The sequence below is a fragment of the Ochlerotatus camptorhynchus genome, unplaced genomic scaffold, assembly GCF_037179485.1.
Source record: "Ochlerotatus camptorhynchus isolate MF236.1 unplaced genomic scaffold, CSIRO-AGI_Acam_v1.1 ptg000222l, whole genome shotgun sequence".
In the NCBI taxonomy this organism is placed as follows: Eukaryota; Metazoa; Arthropoda; class Insecta; order Diptera; family Culicidae; genus Ochlerotatus; species Ochlerotatus camptorhynchus.
The window spans coordinates 3,629,473-3,649,239 of record NW_027040712.1 but is presented as its reverse complement, the minus strand read 5'-3'; the positions used below and the strand labels follow the sequence as shown (position 1 = coordinate 3,649,239).

Here is a 19,767-nt window from a genome sequence, read left to right as displayed (position 1 = left end):
ATATTAAACGACATTAAATTTGAATCTGATACGGTAGGCCATATAACAGAGTCGATAGCCATTGCAAATCAACCATCTCTACCTGCTTATTTTCCTAACTTTCACTATTATTGCTGTTACTCTGACTATCCCCTATGTTCAACAGCTTTCCTTACTATACGGTATCGTAAACAGGATTCATTTGACCCCTGTGGTTATTATTCTGTGATGCCAAATCTATACCTCTACCCTGGTGCAGTATGGACAGCGATTTTTCGCTGGTGACTTGGTCCTATTACCCCCTTCTGTGCTTGAAAATGAAAATGAAATGAAAATGAAAAAAGATTGTTTGTTTGTTTTATGGTTTCATGGTTTGTAGACAGAGGGCGCAAAACTTTATTTTTATTTTTACTTGAAAATTGAGGAAATTTAACGCAAAATATAAAAAAGAACAGCGATATGTTTTGTTTTGTTTTTGAATAATTATTTTTTTTAGATATTAAGTTTTGGGTTTTCGCTCAATAGTCTAGTCTAGTATTTTGCGAACAAAACTACTAATTTTGACGAAATTCTGAGATCCACTATATCGTTTAGTATAATCAAAATTTTCCGCACGTTTTGTTTTATGCGGAAGTAATTGTGTCCAAATAAATTAATTTTCTTTGGGTAATCGCCTTTCTCCACAGGATATCCTAATATTTCCTCGCTCATTGGCGCGTTTCCGGACATTTTCACCACCAACAGCTATTTCCATGAGCGAGCCGACATTGAACTGAACCGTGACTGCATTTGTAAGCACCCACAAAGCAAAACCATTAATAATTTAGTCGGCTTATCTCCGTGACATAATTTTTCATCTCCTTTCAGTGAGCAAGGCTTGCTTCAGTAGCGAGGAAAATTCCACACCGGCAGCGATCTCGACCACCAACAATGCTCACACCACCCCCGCAAAGGCGAAAGCGCTCGCCGACGAAAATAAGCTTTCCCATGCCTCGATGACAAATGATTTTAGAAATTTGTTCTACAGTAGGCAAGAAGCCATTGCTCAGCATCATTTGTTGCAGCGACAGCAACAGCAACAGCAACACCAACAGCAACAGCAGCAGCAGCAACAACAACAACAACAACAACTTCAACCGCTGCAGCAATCCCAACAGATGAATCAACAACAGCCGACTACTTACTTTCCGAATAACCGTTTCAACAACAATCCAATGTTGAACAGTCACTATAGTCTGTCCAGTTCAACTTTATCGTCAACTGCTGTTCCAGCCGATATGATGGGCACTAATAATCAGACTATGATTATGAAAAATCAAAACAAAGAAAACTATTACCACTGTTACAGTGGCATAGCGCTCCAACAGCAACAGGTTCAACAGTTGCAGCTTCAACAGCAACAACAACAGCCACAACAACAACCACAACAGCAGCAGATTTCAGTTTCACAGACTAAATTTGCATCGTTGAACACGAATATGTGCTCTACGGGTGGTAGCAGTGGTGGTTGTGCTTCAAATGTTGCAACGATAACCGCGAATCGTGCAGCTGGACAGATACAGGCATCAATCGCCAACTCGCTGGCGTCCACAACAGCAACAGCAGAAGAAATAGAACCAGGTGCCTCGCGATTCTCCGCCACCAAACTTTACGAACGCAGACAACAGCAGCTTTCATTGGGTTTACAATATCTCAATTGTAACAGTTTTGGATATGGACTTTTGTCGGAGTTTTACGAGCCGCCGAAGCCGGACACGCCACCATCGAGGGTGAGTTAGATGTTGTGTTCTTTTACATTTCGATTGTTACATTTGAACGTGTTTACATGTTCAGACGTGTTGTTCTGTTCTTTTTACGGTGAATTCCATACTTTCATAGGTACCTACACACTTGCTATAAAAAAAGTTTTCTGAATCTGTCAATATTGCTTTCAGAGCGTCACAATCAGCGATTTTACTATTCGTTAGCACTCACTCTGAGTGATCGCTCACGAATAATAAAAAACCGCTGCGACAGGTTTCTCCTGTCAAACACACACTTTACTATCTCTTCTTGTAGCTTGCAATTGCAAAATATCATCATAACATCGAAAGATTTCATAATATCGGAAAACATTTTTATAGCAAACGAATGGCCGTAATGAGTAATTTTCATATGAATATGAACAGCCGTCCACCTCATCATTCACTGCCTCATGCGAGTCTGAATGATTGGGAAGAATACATGTCACTGACAGCAGAGTACTCATAGCGAATTCGTTTATTATTCAGTTCCAACCTGGATCGGGTATCAAGATTAGGTCTGTTTGTTTTCTGAAAACGTTAGTTTGCTCGTTTGTTTTTAAAATCCAGCTCAGGTTGAGGTTCGCACTGACAAAAAGTTCGGTTTCGCACTGGTTCCAACCCTGATAATAAACGAATTCGCTATCAGTCAGCACGATTATTCATCCGTGATGGTATGTGAAAAATGCCTCAATTATATACTGCGTGACCGAAGGCAAGCAGTGTGATTCGCCTGTTGGTGAATGACTGAATGTTTCCTGTTTGGTTCTTTCGTTGCCTCGTCCTTTAAAGTTTGGTAAAAGCGGTCTGGATAGAGCAATGAATTGAATAGTGCAGTGCTTTCACCAGAGCTGCTGAATATCACGGCCGTCATGTGATTCCACTCACTTGCTATAAAAAATTGTTTTTCGGAATTATGAAACCATTAGATATTATAATGATAGTTAGTAGTTGTATGTCACAAGATAAGGCTGTAAACTAGGTGTTTGACACATAAAACCTGTCATTATTGCTTTCAGTGCGTCACAATCAGCGATTTTACGATTCGTGAGCGCTCACGAGTCATAAATTCGCTGATTGTGACGCACTGAAAGCGAAATTGACAGGTTTGATGTGTCAAATACATACCTTCCAACCTCTTCTTGTTTCTTACAAGTACAACTTTCATAATTGCATCCAATGATTCCATAATTCCGAAAAACATTTTTTATATCGAAGTGAGTGGAAGTAACCCTGGATAAAACAGGTCCTCTCACTGTCACGAGACGAAACTACCTATCGTTAACTTTCTTGTCATTTTCCAAAGATCAATCACTCACGTGAATAATTCTTATGCAATCCTTTAAATTTGTCGAACCTCTTAACGGAATCCCTTTATGAAGAGCTTTGAGTGGGTTGGTTTATTTCCTTTAAATTCCGTTATAATTGCTTATCTTTTGACAGATACGCGTATTTCGTCTACTACTTGCAGACTTCATCAGTGCCAAGTACTCAACACCAGTATTGTGTGAGTACTTGGCACTGATGAAGTCTGCAAGTAGTAGACGAAATACGCGTATCTGTCGAAAGTCGCCATTGAAAATTTATTCGATTGCTGAATTTATGTACGGGCTCAAATAAGGGGCATTTAGGCCGACATTAGATCCATTTCCCCTATCTCTGTAAATATCGCTTGAAATCTTTCATTCAAAAATGACATTTTCCAGCCCTGGCTTTCACAGCCTAAGTAGTCAATAATTTTACACTCTGCCCTCAACCATCCCTTTCTTTATTAGTTTTTCCGAACCTGCACTGCCTATAATCCCATATCAGTCCCATATGGAAAAAGTAGGCCTTGAGAAAATGGCAGTAGAGAAGTTACGAAGTGAAATTCCGCATAATATTCCGAAGTGCAATATGTAAAAACTCACAGTAAATTAATTGATATTTATTTTTCAAGTTGAAACCACTTACATGATGCTTACATATTTTGTTATATCAGCGAAAAATATTGTGATCCAAAAATCAGAACTCTAACTTGACCTCTGGACGATCGGATTTCAGGATGAGACAGATATGCGATAGCTCTGCCTAATGGGAAAAACTTTTTCACATTTTTCACGACCAAAGTCCTTAGAGATTGCTAATGTAGGGGAAATGGCTCTAATGTTGGCCTATGGATCTAAGATTGGGCCCATCGCTAGAAATCTGCTATTTATCATTGTATCTAGATGAACGCGTCATTGGGACGGTACTAATGGATATTTTTGGTTGCTATTGAAAATTTGATCGATGGCTGAATCTATGTTTGGGCCCAAATTAGGTACACTTAGGCCGACATTACATACATTTCCCCTATGATTGTGTCAGTGATTTGTTTTCATCGGGAAAATTTTCCGCTATGAAGTTTTTTTTTTTGCGTATACGTATACGTGACGTAGTGTGCGTAAGATAAACGTCATCAATCTCCATAGTTTTATCACGCAATATGAAAGCAGCTGCCAATTGATAAAGGATAACGTAGTTATCTTATATGCGATTACAGGCAGTGTAGCACTCAGGTATCCCAGGCTTTTATGGCGCGACCTGTTTTCCAATCAATACCCTCCCGTAGGTCATTCTTAATCCCCTAGCCAGAAGTGTGAGAGCTTAATCTCATGCTGTAGGCCTGGCATGGGAGACCAACCCAACTAACAATTTTCACAATGTAAACGGCTTTACTCATTTCATTTATACAGCCTCAAGCTGTATTCAAACGTTATACGATATGACGAAACGGACGAAACCTTTACTCAACCTCTATACAAGCAAATCTGGCGAACTTAGTCAGCTACTTATGGCTGTTGGGACGCTTGGGACAAGCTCTTATTGCATATCCATTAACGCTTATATACAGCTGTTATCCTGCTGATTAGTTGTGTGTGAATTTGAAAGGCGCTTATTCAACCTTTTCTCGGTTATCCAATAATCACTACACAGCTTTATCTTGAAGCCGGGTTAAATATTGTTTACGCTATTTTTTGATGGAGGAATTTATTGAGTTTATTTTGTGGTGAATCAAATTAATCGAATTTAGTTACAAGCACACCGTCAAATTATTTACCCTGCACTGGACCTAGAATCGAACTCGAGAACACCGCATTGGAAAACCTTGACACTACCAACTGTGCTACGTCAACATGTTGAACTGATGTGAAAATATCAACAAGCCCTTCTTCAACAAAATCGCTGAGTAGAGGCTTTATAATAGTGCACTTGAATCACTTTTCTCGACTAGTTACTTCAGCTTTGTAAAGGAGCAGAGTAAAAGCTGTAAAACTGCACACGTCTAAAAATAAACCTAGTTGACAGTAAAAATGCTTCCAAAGTAGCGCTAACACAGTTTATTAGCTGAGTACAGGTTGTTTAGTTGTTAAAAAAACACTTTTGATATTTATGTTATTCAGCAAGATTGGTTGATTGTGTAGAAGCCATCAAATGAGTAACTTACTTATTTTACTTAAGGGTCCTGAGCACCACCAGCGGTGCAAAGGGCCAACGTGAAAGACTTCCATCCTGGGCGGCTGCTCGCTTTTGCCTTGACCTGGGCACAGGTCAGATTTCTATCGACTTGCTTAATTTCCTTATTGAGGCTCCGCCGCCATGACCCTGGGTCTGCGTCTACTGAGATGTCCTGCTGGATTCCAATCCAGCGCTTGCTTGCAGATTTCGTTTCCGCCCGTCGAAGTGTGTGGCCGACCCACCTCCACTTTCGCTCTCGAATTTCTGTTGCTATCGGCTTCTGATGACATCGACGATGGAGCTCGGCATTCGAGATCCAGTTGTGAGGCCACCAGGCACGAATGATATACCGCAGGCATCGGTTGATGAAGACCTGCAGCTTTTGAGTGTTCTCCGCTGATACACACCACGTCTCGCTGGCGTATAACAACACAGATTTCACGTTCGAGTTGAAAATTCGGATTTTGGTGCGTTGACTTATCTGGTTGGTTCTCCATACGTTTCGTAAACTTGCAAAGGCAGCCCTAGCCTTCTTGATTCGTGCACCTATGTCGCTCTTGGTCCCGCCGTCCAACGCTATTTGGCTGCCAAGATATTGGAAACTTTCGACCTTCTCCACTGCTTGCCCCGCTACCGTAAAGTTGGAAGGGTTGCCCGTGTTGATATCCAACGATTTGGTCTTGTTGACGTTGATGGTGAGACCCGCCGCAGAGGAGCGTTCGACTAGGTCATTGAGCTTACTCTGCATATCAGAGCGCCGTTGTGCTAGTAGAGCAACATCATCAGCCAAATCGAAGTCGTTTAGATGCTCCATGGTGATAGGCTGCCAAAGCAGCCCACGGTTCGGTACACGGTCAATTGCACCTACCATAATCTCGTCGATTACGATGAGAAACAGTAGCGGTGATAGTAAATGAGTAACATATTCACGTTATTAGCTTTGTTTTGCAGCAACAAGTTGAAAGTTGATTAGCATGTGTTTAAAAGTGAGATTAGCGTTTATTGGCTGTTGTTATTCAGTGCGACTCACAAGTTGAAAAAAGTTGAGTAATCGCTCTCCAAAACTATTTTGCTAGCTTCTTCTTATAGCTGTATCTGCAGCTTTTTTAGCTACTTTACAGCACAACGCTGGAAAAGTTGGCTTATAAAGCTGAAAATGTTAGTTGGGATATTCTTTTCATTCAATTCTTAGCCACGTCGTAGTACGTTTATATAAAAACACTGTCATCAGGTGTTATACCAGCGGGTTTTGCCTCAATTTTCTTTGAAAGTTGACGATAGGGTTTTTGATCTAATTTCCCTCTCTTTTTTGAAAAGGTTTGAACAAAACATGGAATATTTTTATCAAAGATAGGGAAAATGTATGTAATGTCGGCCTAAGTGTTCCTAATTTGGGCCCATACATAAATTCAGCAATCGACTAAATTTTCAATAGCAACCAAAAATATCCATTAGTACCGTCCCAATGACGCGTTCATCTAGATACAATTGATAAATAGCAGATTTTTAGCGATGGGCCCAATCTTAGATCCATAGGCCAATTTTCCCTAACTTCTAAATTTATTCACCTTTCCATTCGTACCGTTGGATTTGATAAAGAGTCAAGCAATGTAGAGATATTATTAAAAATCTAACACTGCTTCTTGATTCTAAATTCGTGCTACGAGTTTCAATTCCGTCCTAACGGATTGAAACGCCATTAGTTTTTTTTTCGTTCTACGGATGATGGTAGAAAAAGTGGATGCGCTAGGAGTGCTTCTTTTTTTTGTGAACAATGAGTGTAAATATGCATACAATGCACTGTAATAGCACAAACGAAGTGACAGACGGAGCGGCTCGAAAACTTTGGTGACTAACCTGCTATTTCAATTTTTCAGTGTACCACATGGCAACACCACTACTACTGGATTGTACCACATGGCAACACTACTACTGGATTGTACTAGCATTTTCACCAAATGTATTAGAATGTTTTGGTTCTATCTCTTTCACTCTACTCAAAATTGAAATGCATAAAAAAATGACAAAATGATACACACTTTGCACACTGTCAAACAATCTTTGTACACAAAATCAACTTTGTTCAAATCAAAACAAAAAAACTAACGCATCTGGTGGATGATGGCACAAGCTTCCAAGAAAATTCTATTATAGTGAACCACATTATTTTAATGGATTTCTTCGCCAGTTAGTCGTCTGTCACTTCGTTTGTGGTAATAGGCTTCATGTTCTGGCTTATGAACTAACGGACCTGAACAAACGTATTATTGTTTTGTGCATGGCAAAATTATTGATATTATTGATGATTTCTGCTCGATTAAACGGGTGATTACGACGAAGTAGCGCTCTTCCCTACTAGTTAGATTAAATAATGTACATTCCATCTCTATTCCAAATACTTTAGGGAAAACGACTTAAAAGTTCAACTTTTCAATTGCGTGACGTATTTTCATTGTTTTTCATTCATTAATTATCATTGAATGAATAACAAAAACACATGATACACACTTAGAAATAACTAATGTTACGCGTGATGGAATCCATCTTTGACATAAAGTATGAGACGTAAACAAACATGTCATGTAAAATTAAGTGCTCCTAGACTGAAAAGTTCGAAAGTACGTTTGATTGAGCTGAATTTTGCGTCAAAATTGACGCTCGTATATGTTAGTCTCAGAACACCTAAATTTACTTTAATGTTTCTATGTGTGTAACAATCAGATCTTCGATCATATGTTTGCTAATAAGTGAATGTTAGGCCACAAAGAGTTAAGAGTTAAATTTAATTTGTAATGATAGGGTGAGGCTATTCTGATCAGGAACATGTTGATTATTTGTAGTGGTAGTACGGATTTTTATGCAACAAAGAGTACTTTAACTAATCATATTTGTATTACTTCATGCATGATTTACATACACACTTAGAAATACCTTAAACGTGACGGAATCCTTAGAGTACTCAGCCTCAGAGCTCCTAAATTTACATCAATTTTTTTGAGTGTGTAGTTGAAAATGCTTAAGTCAAATATCAGACTTAAAGTGGTCATTTTATACGATAATTGAGGAGATGCAAGTATAGAGTTGATAGTTCCGCTAGAGCCACTGCCCATTAAAGCATATTAGTCCCATTTGAAAAAAAAAACAAAACAAAAAACAACAAGCCGAGAAAAATGCAGTTGAAAATTTATTTCTCCGTTAGGACAACCTAGCTTTGGTATTTTTCACGATATTTTCTGAACAAAACATGTAACTTTTAGTGCACAGTGTAAAATATCGGTATTTCACAATCCATTCTAATGGCTAACTCATTTCAGACAAAAATCCATATGGGACAGTTATGTTTTTATAGGCAGTAAGGCAGTGTGCAAATTGTATAAAAAGAGTAGAAAGCGATCAAAGGTCAATTTGAGGAAGGTACGAATCGGGTTGATCATCTCTTTTACCAAACTCCCCTGCTGGAGAGGTATCTCTATACTAGATGCTCAAATGACGACTTGAGTGTTAAACAATCGATAGAACTGGTTCCGTTCATCGAAGGTACGTGAGCAAATCGGCTATCATCTCTTTTCCAAGTGGTGACGGGGGAGATATCCCTCACTATCCCTACCTAACAGGGGAGTTTGGTAAAGGAGTTGATCAACCCGATTCGTGCCTTCCTCAAAATGGACCTTTGCTCGCTTTCTAATCTCTATATACAATTTTCACACTGCTATACTCTAACGGTACTATCAACTATGTGCTTTCATCTCTTCATCCACTTTAAGTCTGATATGTGACGTTAAGCATATCCAACTAAATAAAAAAAATCTGGAATATTGTAGCTTCTCACTGGTATTAGCTTTGGGTGGGTTTGATTAGGTCAGAATATACCCTGCATTATTATTTGTGCCGATAAGCGTGTCTAGTGAAATTTAGTTTAATTTAGAAAGGATAATGGTTTAAAATATCATTCAATTAAAACGAAAAAGAAGACCAATCAATGCTTTTCATCTCAAATATAATCAAAGCAGAACCACAGACAAACAGACGTATCATTTCATTGTTTATCTTCGTTCACGCATTTAACGGTTGATTTAAATATTATCAGTTCCACGAACTACTCGCCGCAGCGCTGGCATCGGATCACTTTGACGTTTCTATACATTCTATAGAACTTTTATGCAATATTGTTTGCGAGTTAGCGAGCAATCTTGTTTTCCGCGAGAAGCCAGAGAGATGTCGTTACTGAGGTCCTATGTTTTGAAATACTATGTTTTCAAGAAAAACTTTTTCAAAGAGTTGCGTCTGTTTGATGTGGTGGAACAAATATTTTACGATGTTTCTAGTACTGCCCACAAATGAGAAATTGGCTAACATGCCATTTTTATCAAAATCGAGAAAATGGTGTTACTTGATAGGTGGCACTCTTGTCAATTAGCCACTGTCAATTAGCTTACTCTCTGAGTTAGTTTCGTTTTCTGTGTTTCGACTAGATAGGAGATTGCTATCTCTAGTAATGTTATTCATATGGATAAAGGGTGTACCGTTTAAAATCCACACACACTTAAATTACTCCAACTTTTGATTCGTTGGGTAAAATTAATTGAAATTTTGCGTGGACATAATTTCTTTAGCATTCCGTGTCCTATACCGTAGCACGTAGAAACGTCATTACTTTTCAGCTGCGTATCAGGCTTAAGGAGTCAAACGCTTGTAGAAATTACTGGATCTCTAGATCTAAAGAAGCCATCACCTGTTATATTTCTGATTTTAGCGAACCAATTGTTATGTGAGGTGCTCTATTGGTATTCCGTTCTACGATGCCCCACACAAAGTAGTCTAGAGGATTGACATCGGGACTACTAGGAGACCAAACTACTTTCTCCCATAACTCTGGATCATTTTCCGTAAGTTATTTCTGCGTGATTACCTCTCATCCCAGGTTAAATCCCAGTCGGCGCCGCCGGGATGTTCTGAGGCATACACACTAAGATTTTGTTTCCATGTTCGGTAAATTTTACCAAAATCAAAACAGCTGAACGTTCCGTAAAACTTTGACCTTCATTTTAAAGGCTATTGAATTTGAAAATAATATCAAAACATGTTCAACCTTGTTTAAATGATCAAATCTTGTCTTTTTAGTGGAGATTTAGTTTCAAAGTAGCTAAAAACCAATTGAATTGAATTGCATAAATTTTACCGAAAAGTTCAGCTGTTCAGATTTCGGTAAAAATTACCGAAGTCGGTTATAATTTCTAAGTGTGTACACACTCATTCAGGATTTAGGTGTTCGGTAATTAATTTTACTGACTCTGGTTTGTAAAGCAAAATTATAGCTGAAACATCAGTTCAGACGTGACTTGAAACCGACAATCGGTATTTAATAACTGAATATCAGTTAAGTTGCCTAAATAATACTGTGTACTGCAAGTATTTTTACGAATTAAATGGTAAAGTAATATGTTTACTGAACTGGACTATTTTCTGTACAAAATATTACCGAAGAAACAGTTTTATATAGTATTTACTGAATCCTCATCAATGTTGATGTGCATATAACTGATCATGAACAGTGCACTTTGACACAAGACACAATGCTTGGATAGTTTGGGCAAATAAAGTGCTGCCACGTAATTATGTACAGTTGACTTTTACATAGGAAACTGATCGAACTCAGGTAAGTAACTAATGTATAGATGATGTTTTGTATTCTCATTAGTTTTTGTTCAAATAGACGATGTTCGTTCTGTACGCCAAATGATACCGTATGTAGTTAAAAGTATTGTAGAATTTCGAAACAACATTATTGATCATGAGCCATATTGAAAGCGTTTGATGAATTTTATGCTGCTGCAATCAGACATTATTTTGATCATATGTACTGAGCTCATCGGTTGATTCCCCGATAATGGTTTTATATGCATTACTGAACATATAGTATTCTTTAACGTTTCATTTCCATTTTGCTGCTACTGGAAGTTCGGTATTCAAAATTGCAACCGATCTAATAACTGGGTGGTCCGCAGTTCAAAAACCCAGTAAAATTTTACTGACTTCGGTAAACTAAAATGAGTGTGAAACTGGGTAAAACGGTACAAGAATGAACAAAATAACTGTCTAGTCAGTTAAACTACAGCAAAATAAACAAAAAAATACTGGGCTTTCCAGTTAACATTGCTGGACGCAACTCGAACCATTTACTGAATGAACAGTTATTTTTGACAGATTGACTTTACGGACAGTTCGGTACTGCACATTATTGCTGTGATGATTACTGAGCGATCCGCAATTCAAAAACCCAGTAAAAATTTACTGACTCCAGTAATCTAAAGTTAGTTTGTATCATCTCTAATCACGCCTTCCTTCGGAAGGGAAGTAAAGCCGTTGGTCACCGGATCATGAGTTGATGGGTTGATGGGTTGATAGGTAGGGTCCAGGTGTGAGAGCTGCCTCCCTGGCGTCAGAGCATTGGTGCTCAGAACGGAAAACAAGATCGACGGAAAACAAATCAAGGAAAAAAAACCATCGTGTACGTCGGAAACTTGGTTGACATGATGATTTAAACTTCATTACGTCTAGCCGCTACAATGACGTTTATATAAGGTCTGGACCAAAGAGCTTATTATTGTTGGTGAAATGTGCAAATGGATAGTGGTGTTCGTATTACATTGCAATGTTTATCTTTTTACACGAAACAGCTGTTGGCAGTGACGTATTTCTATGTGTTCTCAGTATGTTGGCAGTGACGTATATCTATCTATTCGCAGATGTTCAGCAATGTTTACAACATTTTTGCTTCTAACACCAGCAAGCTGACTGTTGGCCCAGACCTTATATAAATGTCATTGTAGCCGCTAGCCATCTGTTTTTCCGGTTATTTTTTTGATCCTCATGGACTTCTCCGACGTTTGTGAAATGCACAAGTATTAGTGCAGAACTTGGGGTAAATTATAAGCTATTATAAGTATTAGTTCAAGAAAACCTTTGAATTCACCCAAAGTTCTGCACTAATACGTGTGCAACTCATAAACGTCAGAGAAGTCTATTGAAATTTTTTTCATCAAAGAAAAAAAAAAAATTCTGGCATGAAGGTAATTCACAACAGTTACTGACGAATGAGTGTGGTCTTGCGTACACATTTTTTTTATTTATAGAATGTTGTTTACTTTTCTCAGACATTAGAAGCATTAGCTATCCCGTGCACAGTGGTCCAGAATGCAGATTTAGGTGGAAGGATATGTTTTGAGTCTGAAATTGAAACTTTAGACTGAAGGTCTCTTCTACAAAGTTGTTCCTTATACTTCAAGAGCAAATTTTCATTACGTCGAAAGTAACAAAGGTAAACAAAGTCGAGCTATCAGTGTCAATCGATTCTCCTGCTATTACACTATATACTGTCCGAATATAGGATCACATTCCATTTTTTAATTTAATCACCAGTCAAATTGCTTTTTGACGTAATCACCTTCCGATCAAAATAGTTTTCGATGTTACTTAAGGCATCCGATTTTTATGGAGAAGCCGTTTGACTAAAGTACCAGCGCTGAGAAACCCGTGAAAAGTGTACGTTCGTCGTTCCACTTTCTCATTATTAAAGTGAATAAATCGAACTGTTTGTTGCTAAGATGATTTCGGTGGTCCTAAAATGATGAATGGGCTGCACGTAAGGAGACGTAATTGATAATTCTCCCGAATATCCTGGTAAATACACTTTGACTTAAGTAACAATAGGGCCACCAAACGACGTATAATAACTTTTGACTCAAAAACCAGTATTTTTTAGCATGAAATCTAGCGATTTGCATTTGTATGATTAAAACCCTGCCAAATATGTTAAACATTGCTTTTTTTTTTTTTTTTTTTTAGTCTTTATTATAGAGATTTTTAGCCTGGGGCTAGTTCATCTCTTATTAAACATTGCTATCATTATGAGATTACGTGTGTTTAATTGTAAATAGCAATAACTTTTCGGTCAACAAAACAAAACTTTATTTTTCTTGGCTTAGTGCGAATGTTACTTACGACATAATGAAAATTTGTCATGAATTAAGCCTTCATTTTTATGACAATGAATTCTAGGGTGGTACTTATTATTATTATTAAAATAAAAAATCTCACTTTTTGTTTGAAAAAATTAAGGTATGCATTCTTGGGCAAAGTTATAGCTGAGCTAATTTCAAGCAAATTTGTAAAAAAAATATGTATACCTTAAATTGACCGATTTAGTGCTACTCCTAACTCTCCAATTGAGTTAGGGTGTCTCTTAAAAACAGTAGTTTTTTTATTCAAATTTCTCAGCAAAAGTGTCTTGAAATAACTTTTAGATCTTTAGAAGGTGCATATTTTTGATGCACAGACCTTGTCGATGCGGGCCTCCTTTAGCTCAGTCGGTAAAGGCACAGCTACAAAGCAAGACCATGCTGGAGGTGGCTGGTTTCGATTCCCGGTCCGGTCTAGGAATTTTTCGGGTTGGAAAATTTCTCGACTTCCCTGGGCATAGAAGTATGATTAGACTTGCCACACAATCATATCAATGCAAAAATTGTACAGGCATCGAAAGCTCTTAATTAATAACTGTGGAAGTGCATCAAGAACACTAAGTTGAGAGCACGCCATAAGCTAATATGCGATATGCAATAAGCTTGAAATGCGAAGAAGAAGAAGAAGAAACCTTGTCGATATCTTTCGCCGATCAAGAGTTATTGTCATTTACTACTAAAAGTATGCCCTTCTCAAACGAAACAGTTAGATTTTTAAATTTAATGATAATAAGAACCACCCTTGAATTCATTTTTATAAAAATGAGGGTCTAACTATAAGGAACAACTTTGTATAAGAGACTTTTAGTCTAAAGTTTCAATTTCAGGCTCAAAACATATCCTTCCACCTAAATCTGCATGCTAGACCACTGTGCAGTGGTGCCAAAATTATTTTAATAATGCAGCACAAGTATGAGATATTCATATTGGATTCAGTGCAAAAATACCGCACGAACCCTGCAGAAATTGTGTACAATGAAACTCACGCAGTGTAAACAATACACGCTGAGACCATCTCACCCAAAATTTCTTTAAATTAACCCAAATGGCAGCTTTCTGAAAGTTATGCAATTTAACTGTGGACACCCTTTAATCAGTTCTTAATTTTTGTTGTTTCTTATGATGAATAAGAGTGCCTATTGTTGCAGCGTTCAATATTTGAATTGAACGCATTTTATAAAATGAAAAAAAAAAACATATGTTAGGGTGATGCACCAGTTATGACTACACGTTCCTATTACGGTGTGTTCCAATTATGGCATATTGGAATCCCATAGGTCATACTTGTAACAGACCATAATAGGAGCGTATTACCATAACTGGTACACCCATCCTATATTTTTGCTATTTATTGCTACACTTTATTAAAGTATCACCATCAACAAATATTTCCTAAATAGATTCATCTGAGAAGTCAGTTGTCACTGTTCAATAATGTGTGACATATTCCGATTGATTAACTACTTCTCAACAGACAGGATTGTTGGTAATTTCATATCAAACTGTGGGATTTTTATTTGCATTTCCAACAAACATTGAAAGTTAAATAAGACCTTATTCAGACAAAAATATGCTTTTCTAGCTAAAAAGTAGCTTAATCAACAGTTTCCAGCTCAAATTGTTCGTTTGGTTATTTTAAAGAGCGTGTATTAGGTTGTCATGGACAGCATAAAAGCAATTATTTAAAAATAACATTAACATACCATCCATTTTAAACACAACTGGTCATCTTTATCTCTTCCCAGAATATCCCATATTGGATTGATCCGATTTGGTCCAACGAGCCGATCCCGACCGAAAAGGAGCCATCAACATCTTCCACCGAGCTCGTAAGTAGAAGCACACCTTCATTTCAATCAATCACGACGAAAGGACAACTCTCTCCTAAATGTCAATCCCACTCACTCCTTTAGCTCAATATTCCACTGCCGGAGCTGAAAACGTACAACAAGCTGCCGGTCATACTGACACCGTATGTCCTATCACTGACGAAGAGCTCATCCTTTTCCTTCGATTTTGATAAGTCTAAAAAGATTTAAACCACGGATGGGACCCTATTTGCGTGCGCTTACGAAAAGGAACTAGGACATGCCGACAGAAGAGGATATCTTCACACTTCGTATAATTGCTCTCGGGAGCGGTTAATTTATATCTCGATTGGATCGCTGTCGACTGTTGTTCGTTTTTAACATTTTCCTAATCATTTTCGTTATTTTTTCATGACACGTTGAACGTTTATTCACCATTGTGTAGTAGGAGTCATCTACGATTCGTTAATTTGTCTATCCTTTTCGATTCCTAGGATGAGCGTTTATTAAATGGTACCATTGATGTTATTATTAGATAAGAGATAATTCAATTGAAAATAGGAATGATGGAAGCCTCAGCTATGGGACTAAATGTTTAGAGATTTATTTTAATCGAACCTTTCTAGAACAATATTGATCGTTATTATAGTGTAGTGCGTATTATAATAGTCTCATAGTTAAGGAAGTTGAAAATGCTGAATCACTTCTTTGAAATGGGAGCAGATAAAGACATTTTAGTTATTGAGATTTATGCATGTTTAGCGCAAGATTCTACCCGATGATTACGTTTTAGGATGATAGAAGACAATTTAGTGTATGTTTATATGTGGCGATATTTCCAGTTGAGGCTTCCACTTGTGTGCCCCCTAGATTTATATATGATTTAAAAATTAAGATTATGTATGCATGCGATTATTCAAACGTCTGTTTATTCATCAATCTACATATTGCATAAACCGAAGGTCTTTGTCCGTCAAGTAAAGATTCCCACATCGAAAATTCCATGAAATGACCCAACACTTACCGGTCAAAGGTTGGAATGTACTGCGAGCGCTCTGAACGCTGCAACCAGCCAGTTGAACAATGCACTTTTCAAGAGCAATGCACTTCCTTAGCCACATCCTGATTTACTTCTAACCGAAACGAGATGTAAGATGAAGATCCATCGTCCCTACACTATTATTCCGCGGTGATGACGGTGGTGGTGATGAAACAGAGAAGCATATGGTTGAAGCACGAAACCGCAGCAGCTAACAATAGGACAAAGAGTTAGGGGAGCCGGAAATGTGTGCAAATTTTCCACAAAGAATGGATCCTGCTTTTGTGGTAGATAAATTGCAACATATGCTAATTAAAGTAATGATAACATTGCAGATATTTTGCTGCTGCTGTGCGGGGCGGATTTGCAAGCGAGAACAATGTATCAAGGTTTTTGATCCCTGGTTGCATAATCTTAACAATTATTAAAGAATAAGTATTGGTTGACCGGAAACTGGTTGCGTAAGACCCCCTATAGGAGAATTTCGATTGGAAGGTGGGAAGATATTGTTTGCGTTCATTATGTTTTGTTGGGATTGAAATTCGATCCCGTTTGAAATATAATGGGAAACTTTGCAAGTAAATCTTGTTGCAATTAACATTCAATTGCGCAATTCCGGAGAACTTTGAGATTTGGGCGCAATTCATTTTGTAAACAAACATGTCAATCGCTGATTTCTCGCGAATAAAAGAACAATCTTGTGAACAAACTATACCAAATGATAGAGAAACCATTCATTTACCTGTTTGTGTTGTTATTTTTTTTAGATTGAGCTTTAATTCGCAAGAAATCGTCAAATGAAGTGTTTGTTTACAAAAGCAATTACGCCTTAATCTCAAAGTTCTCCGGAATTGTGATAAGACTGCAGATACCGTACGGAACTGGAATCCATACAGCTAAGAAACCCGTCCGAAGATTTGTTTCATGATATGTTAAAATCTGTTAAAATGCAAATTTGATTCAACATTCTAAAAAATATCCCAGGGGCAGCACGGATTCCAAATAAAAGCTCCAGGCAACGTGAATTGCTGCCTTGGAAACATCCCGAACATCCGATGCTTCTAATCCAGCCAGGGAGGACTTTTATTTTGTAATTACCCTTCCTAGGATCAGACCATTTAATTTGCAGTTGTGTCACGTCTCTCGGCAACGACCAGTAGCTCCTTCCTCTTATTTGATTGACGCCTGTGTAGACTGTGGGATAGACTGCTAATTTGGTTGTCTTTGAAAAATTTCAATTTTGATTCACGTTCAATTAAAAGTTGCTGTCGCCAAGTAGCGTAGGAGTAACCCTTTCGCTTCGTGATTTTTTTTATTTTGCAATACAATCAGGAATAAACTAAATGAGCAAAAATCCAAGTCGGGCATCAATCGTCCGGAAAGTATGACTGATTGGGACGCGGACAAGGGGACACATTTTATCAGATGGCTTTGATCTCCGAACTTCACGGCTACCGCCTGTCATTCCTTGGGTCTGTACCAAGAAATGACTTTATTAGGCACCTTTTTTCAAGACTCGATGTTATGGGTTCGTACTGTACAGTAGACCGTTGCCATCACGCCATGATGGTAGCCTATGGAGAAAAAAGGCAATTACGTAATGACCCGGTCCTATCGCGTGATGAAATCTTGATTTTCTCCCTTCTTGTCTTTTCACCTTTCCATCTTCATCTCAAAGCGTCGTCGATGTCCTTTTTTTCCTGTTGTTAACGATCATATTCCTGTCATTTGCTCTTGACTGCACTCTTTCAGTTGCCGGCATAATGCTGTCGTGAATTGATTTTGTGTGTTCAAGCGATGTTCCATTTTCATCGTTCGGAAAAGAAAAGCGGGGCGATGAATGGGTTCTTTTTTTCTCCTAATCGATACGTGATAAACTGTATGATAATGTTTCTGATTAAAGTCCTAGAAGAGCATAAATTATGCCCTCCCCTTGGCTAGTTTTTGCACCTTGCTGTTGGTGGGCGGGCTTAATTTCATGCTAGTGGAGTGTTGGAGACGGTAGGTTTATGGTCGGCGTTGCTGACTCATGCCGCGATAGAATGGCGTCATGGGCAGGCAATGGGGATTACTAAGCTTCCCCTCTCTGATAAACCACTGCATGAGAGAACCAAAGATCTAGTCTAGCAGTGATAGTATCACACTTGTTACTCCTTTTATTGAGAGCCGCGTCGTAGTACGCTTACGTATAGGCACTGACGTTGGGTGTGATACTGGCGGGTTTTGCCGCAAATCACTCTTATTTTATTTATTTTTTACGATAGATTTATTTGGGTTTGCAAGGGAATTATACTATTGAAGTATTTCAGAAAGTGCCCATCGGTGCTCCTTCTATTTGCGTGACAAGCTTTCATTGTTGTTTTCATTGAGGTATTACTCAGGGAACAATGTTAAACACCATTTTGGACATGGTATTGTAAATAATCTTATATGTGCTTCATTTTGATTTGGGATAAGTGTTTGAACTATGGCTCGGGATTTCCACTGTGGTGTGCTTCTATTGTGACATACCCATATGTATTTTTGTGGTGCGACATAGTGGAAACGTGAGAGCGTAATTGGAACATATACCCTATATAATGTAAATATCAGCTAGGAAACTAACTTCAAAATGAAGCATTTTAGTCACATGAAGGTGTTACCTGGGTCGAACTAAGATATAATAAATAGGTATAGGCTTAAATCAAAAGTACTTGAAACACGTTTAATTTTAGATTACAAGCACAAGTGCAGGTACTTTATAAAGCATGGGTTATGATTGATTACAGTATGACCCATAAAAAAATGCGACATGGGACATTTTTTCCAATTAAATGTGATTCCTTCTAAACTGCTGATTGAAACAAATATATTTTTGCTTTCCCATGTTTATTTGACATGTTTTGAATACATTTATTCAATGTGTCCTCCCTGGTTCTCGATCACCTGCTCCAGGCGGGGTCGAAATCTGGAACACACGGTCGTAATATATGACGCTGGCATCGAGTTCCATGCCTTGCGAATGGATGACTTGAGCGAATCCACACTGGGATGGGGGGTTTCACAGGCCTTAGCCTGAACATAGGCCCATATTGAATAATCCAATGGATTCAAGTCCGGGCTGCTGGGGGGCCAAAGCTCCTTCGACCAAAAATTCAGGTTCTCGGTGAGCCAAGCTTGGGTCCTGTTAGAAGTATGGCAGGGCGCTCCATCCTGCTGGAAAACGACTAATTGGTCTTCTCCAAAGTTGACCTTAATCCATGGCATCAGATGGTCCTTCAAAATGCCGATGTAGACCTCCGTATTCACTTTTAGACCCTCTTTGATGAATACCGGAGGCATTTTCAAGCCGTTGGACGCGACTGCTCCGAAAACCATAACTCCTGCAGGATGCTTGGTGGTAAACTTAAATTTTATGTTCTCAGGAACCTCCTCGATCTTCTTCTGCGAAATAAACCGGTCAGTGCGCGTGTTGGACACCGGATCGATGTTGAAAAGTTTTTCGTCAGAGAACACGATTATTGGTTTTTTCTTCTTCAAGATGGAGAGAAGCCGCTTAGATCTCTCAAGCCGCAGTCCCTTAATCCGGTTCTTTATCAGGTGGCGCTTCACTCTAGCCCTAGACGAAGCCTTCAAGTCATCTTTGACCAACCGTTGCATCGAGGTGTTGGAGATATTGGCTT

At 38.4% G+C, this 19,767-nt stretch overlaps 1 protein-coding gene across 1 annotated transcript in view; it reads left to right on the top strand.

The window, feature by feature from the left end:
• Window positions 1-15,987, top strand: part of Marf1 (meiosis regulator and mRNA stability factor 1-like protein) — a 45,691-nt gene extending 29,704 nt beyond the window's left edge. Inside the window, exons 8-11 of the mRNA XM_065225196.1 lie at window positions 666-770; window positions 847-1,748; window positions 15,004-15,087; window positions 15,172-15,987. Coding sequence (XP_065081268.1) covers window positions 666-770; window positions 847-1,748; window positions 15,004-15,087; window positions 15,172-15,297 — 1,217 coding nt within the window. The 3' untranslated portion in view covers window positions 15,298-15,987. The remainder of the gene's footprint in view (window positions 1-665; window positions 771-846; window positions 1,749-15,003; window positions 15,088-15,171) is intronic.
• The last annotated feature ends 3,780 nt before the right edge of the window (window positions 15,988-19,767 follow it).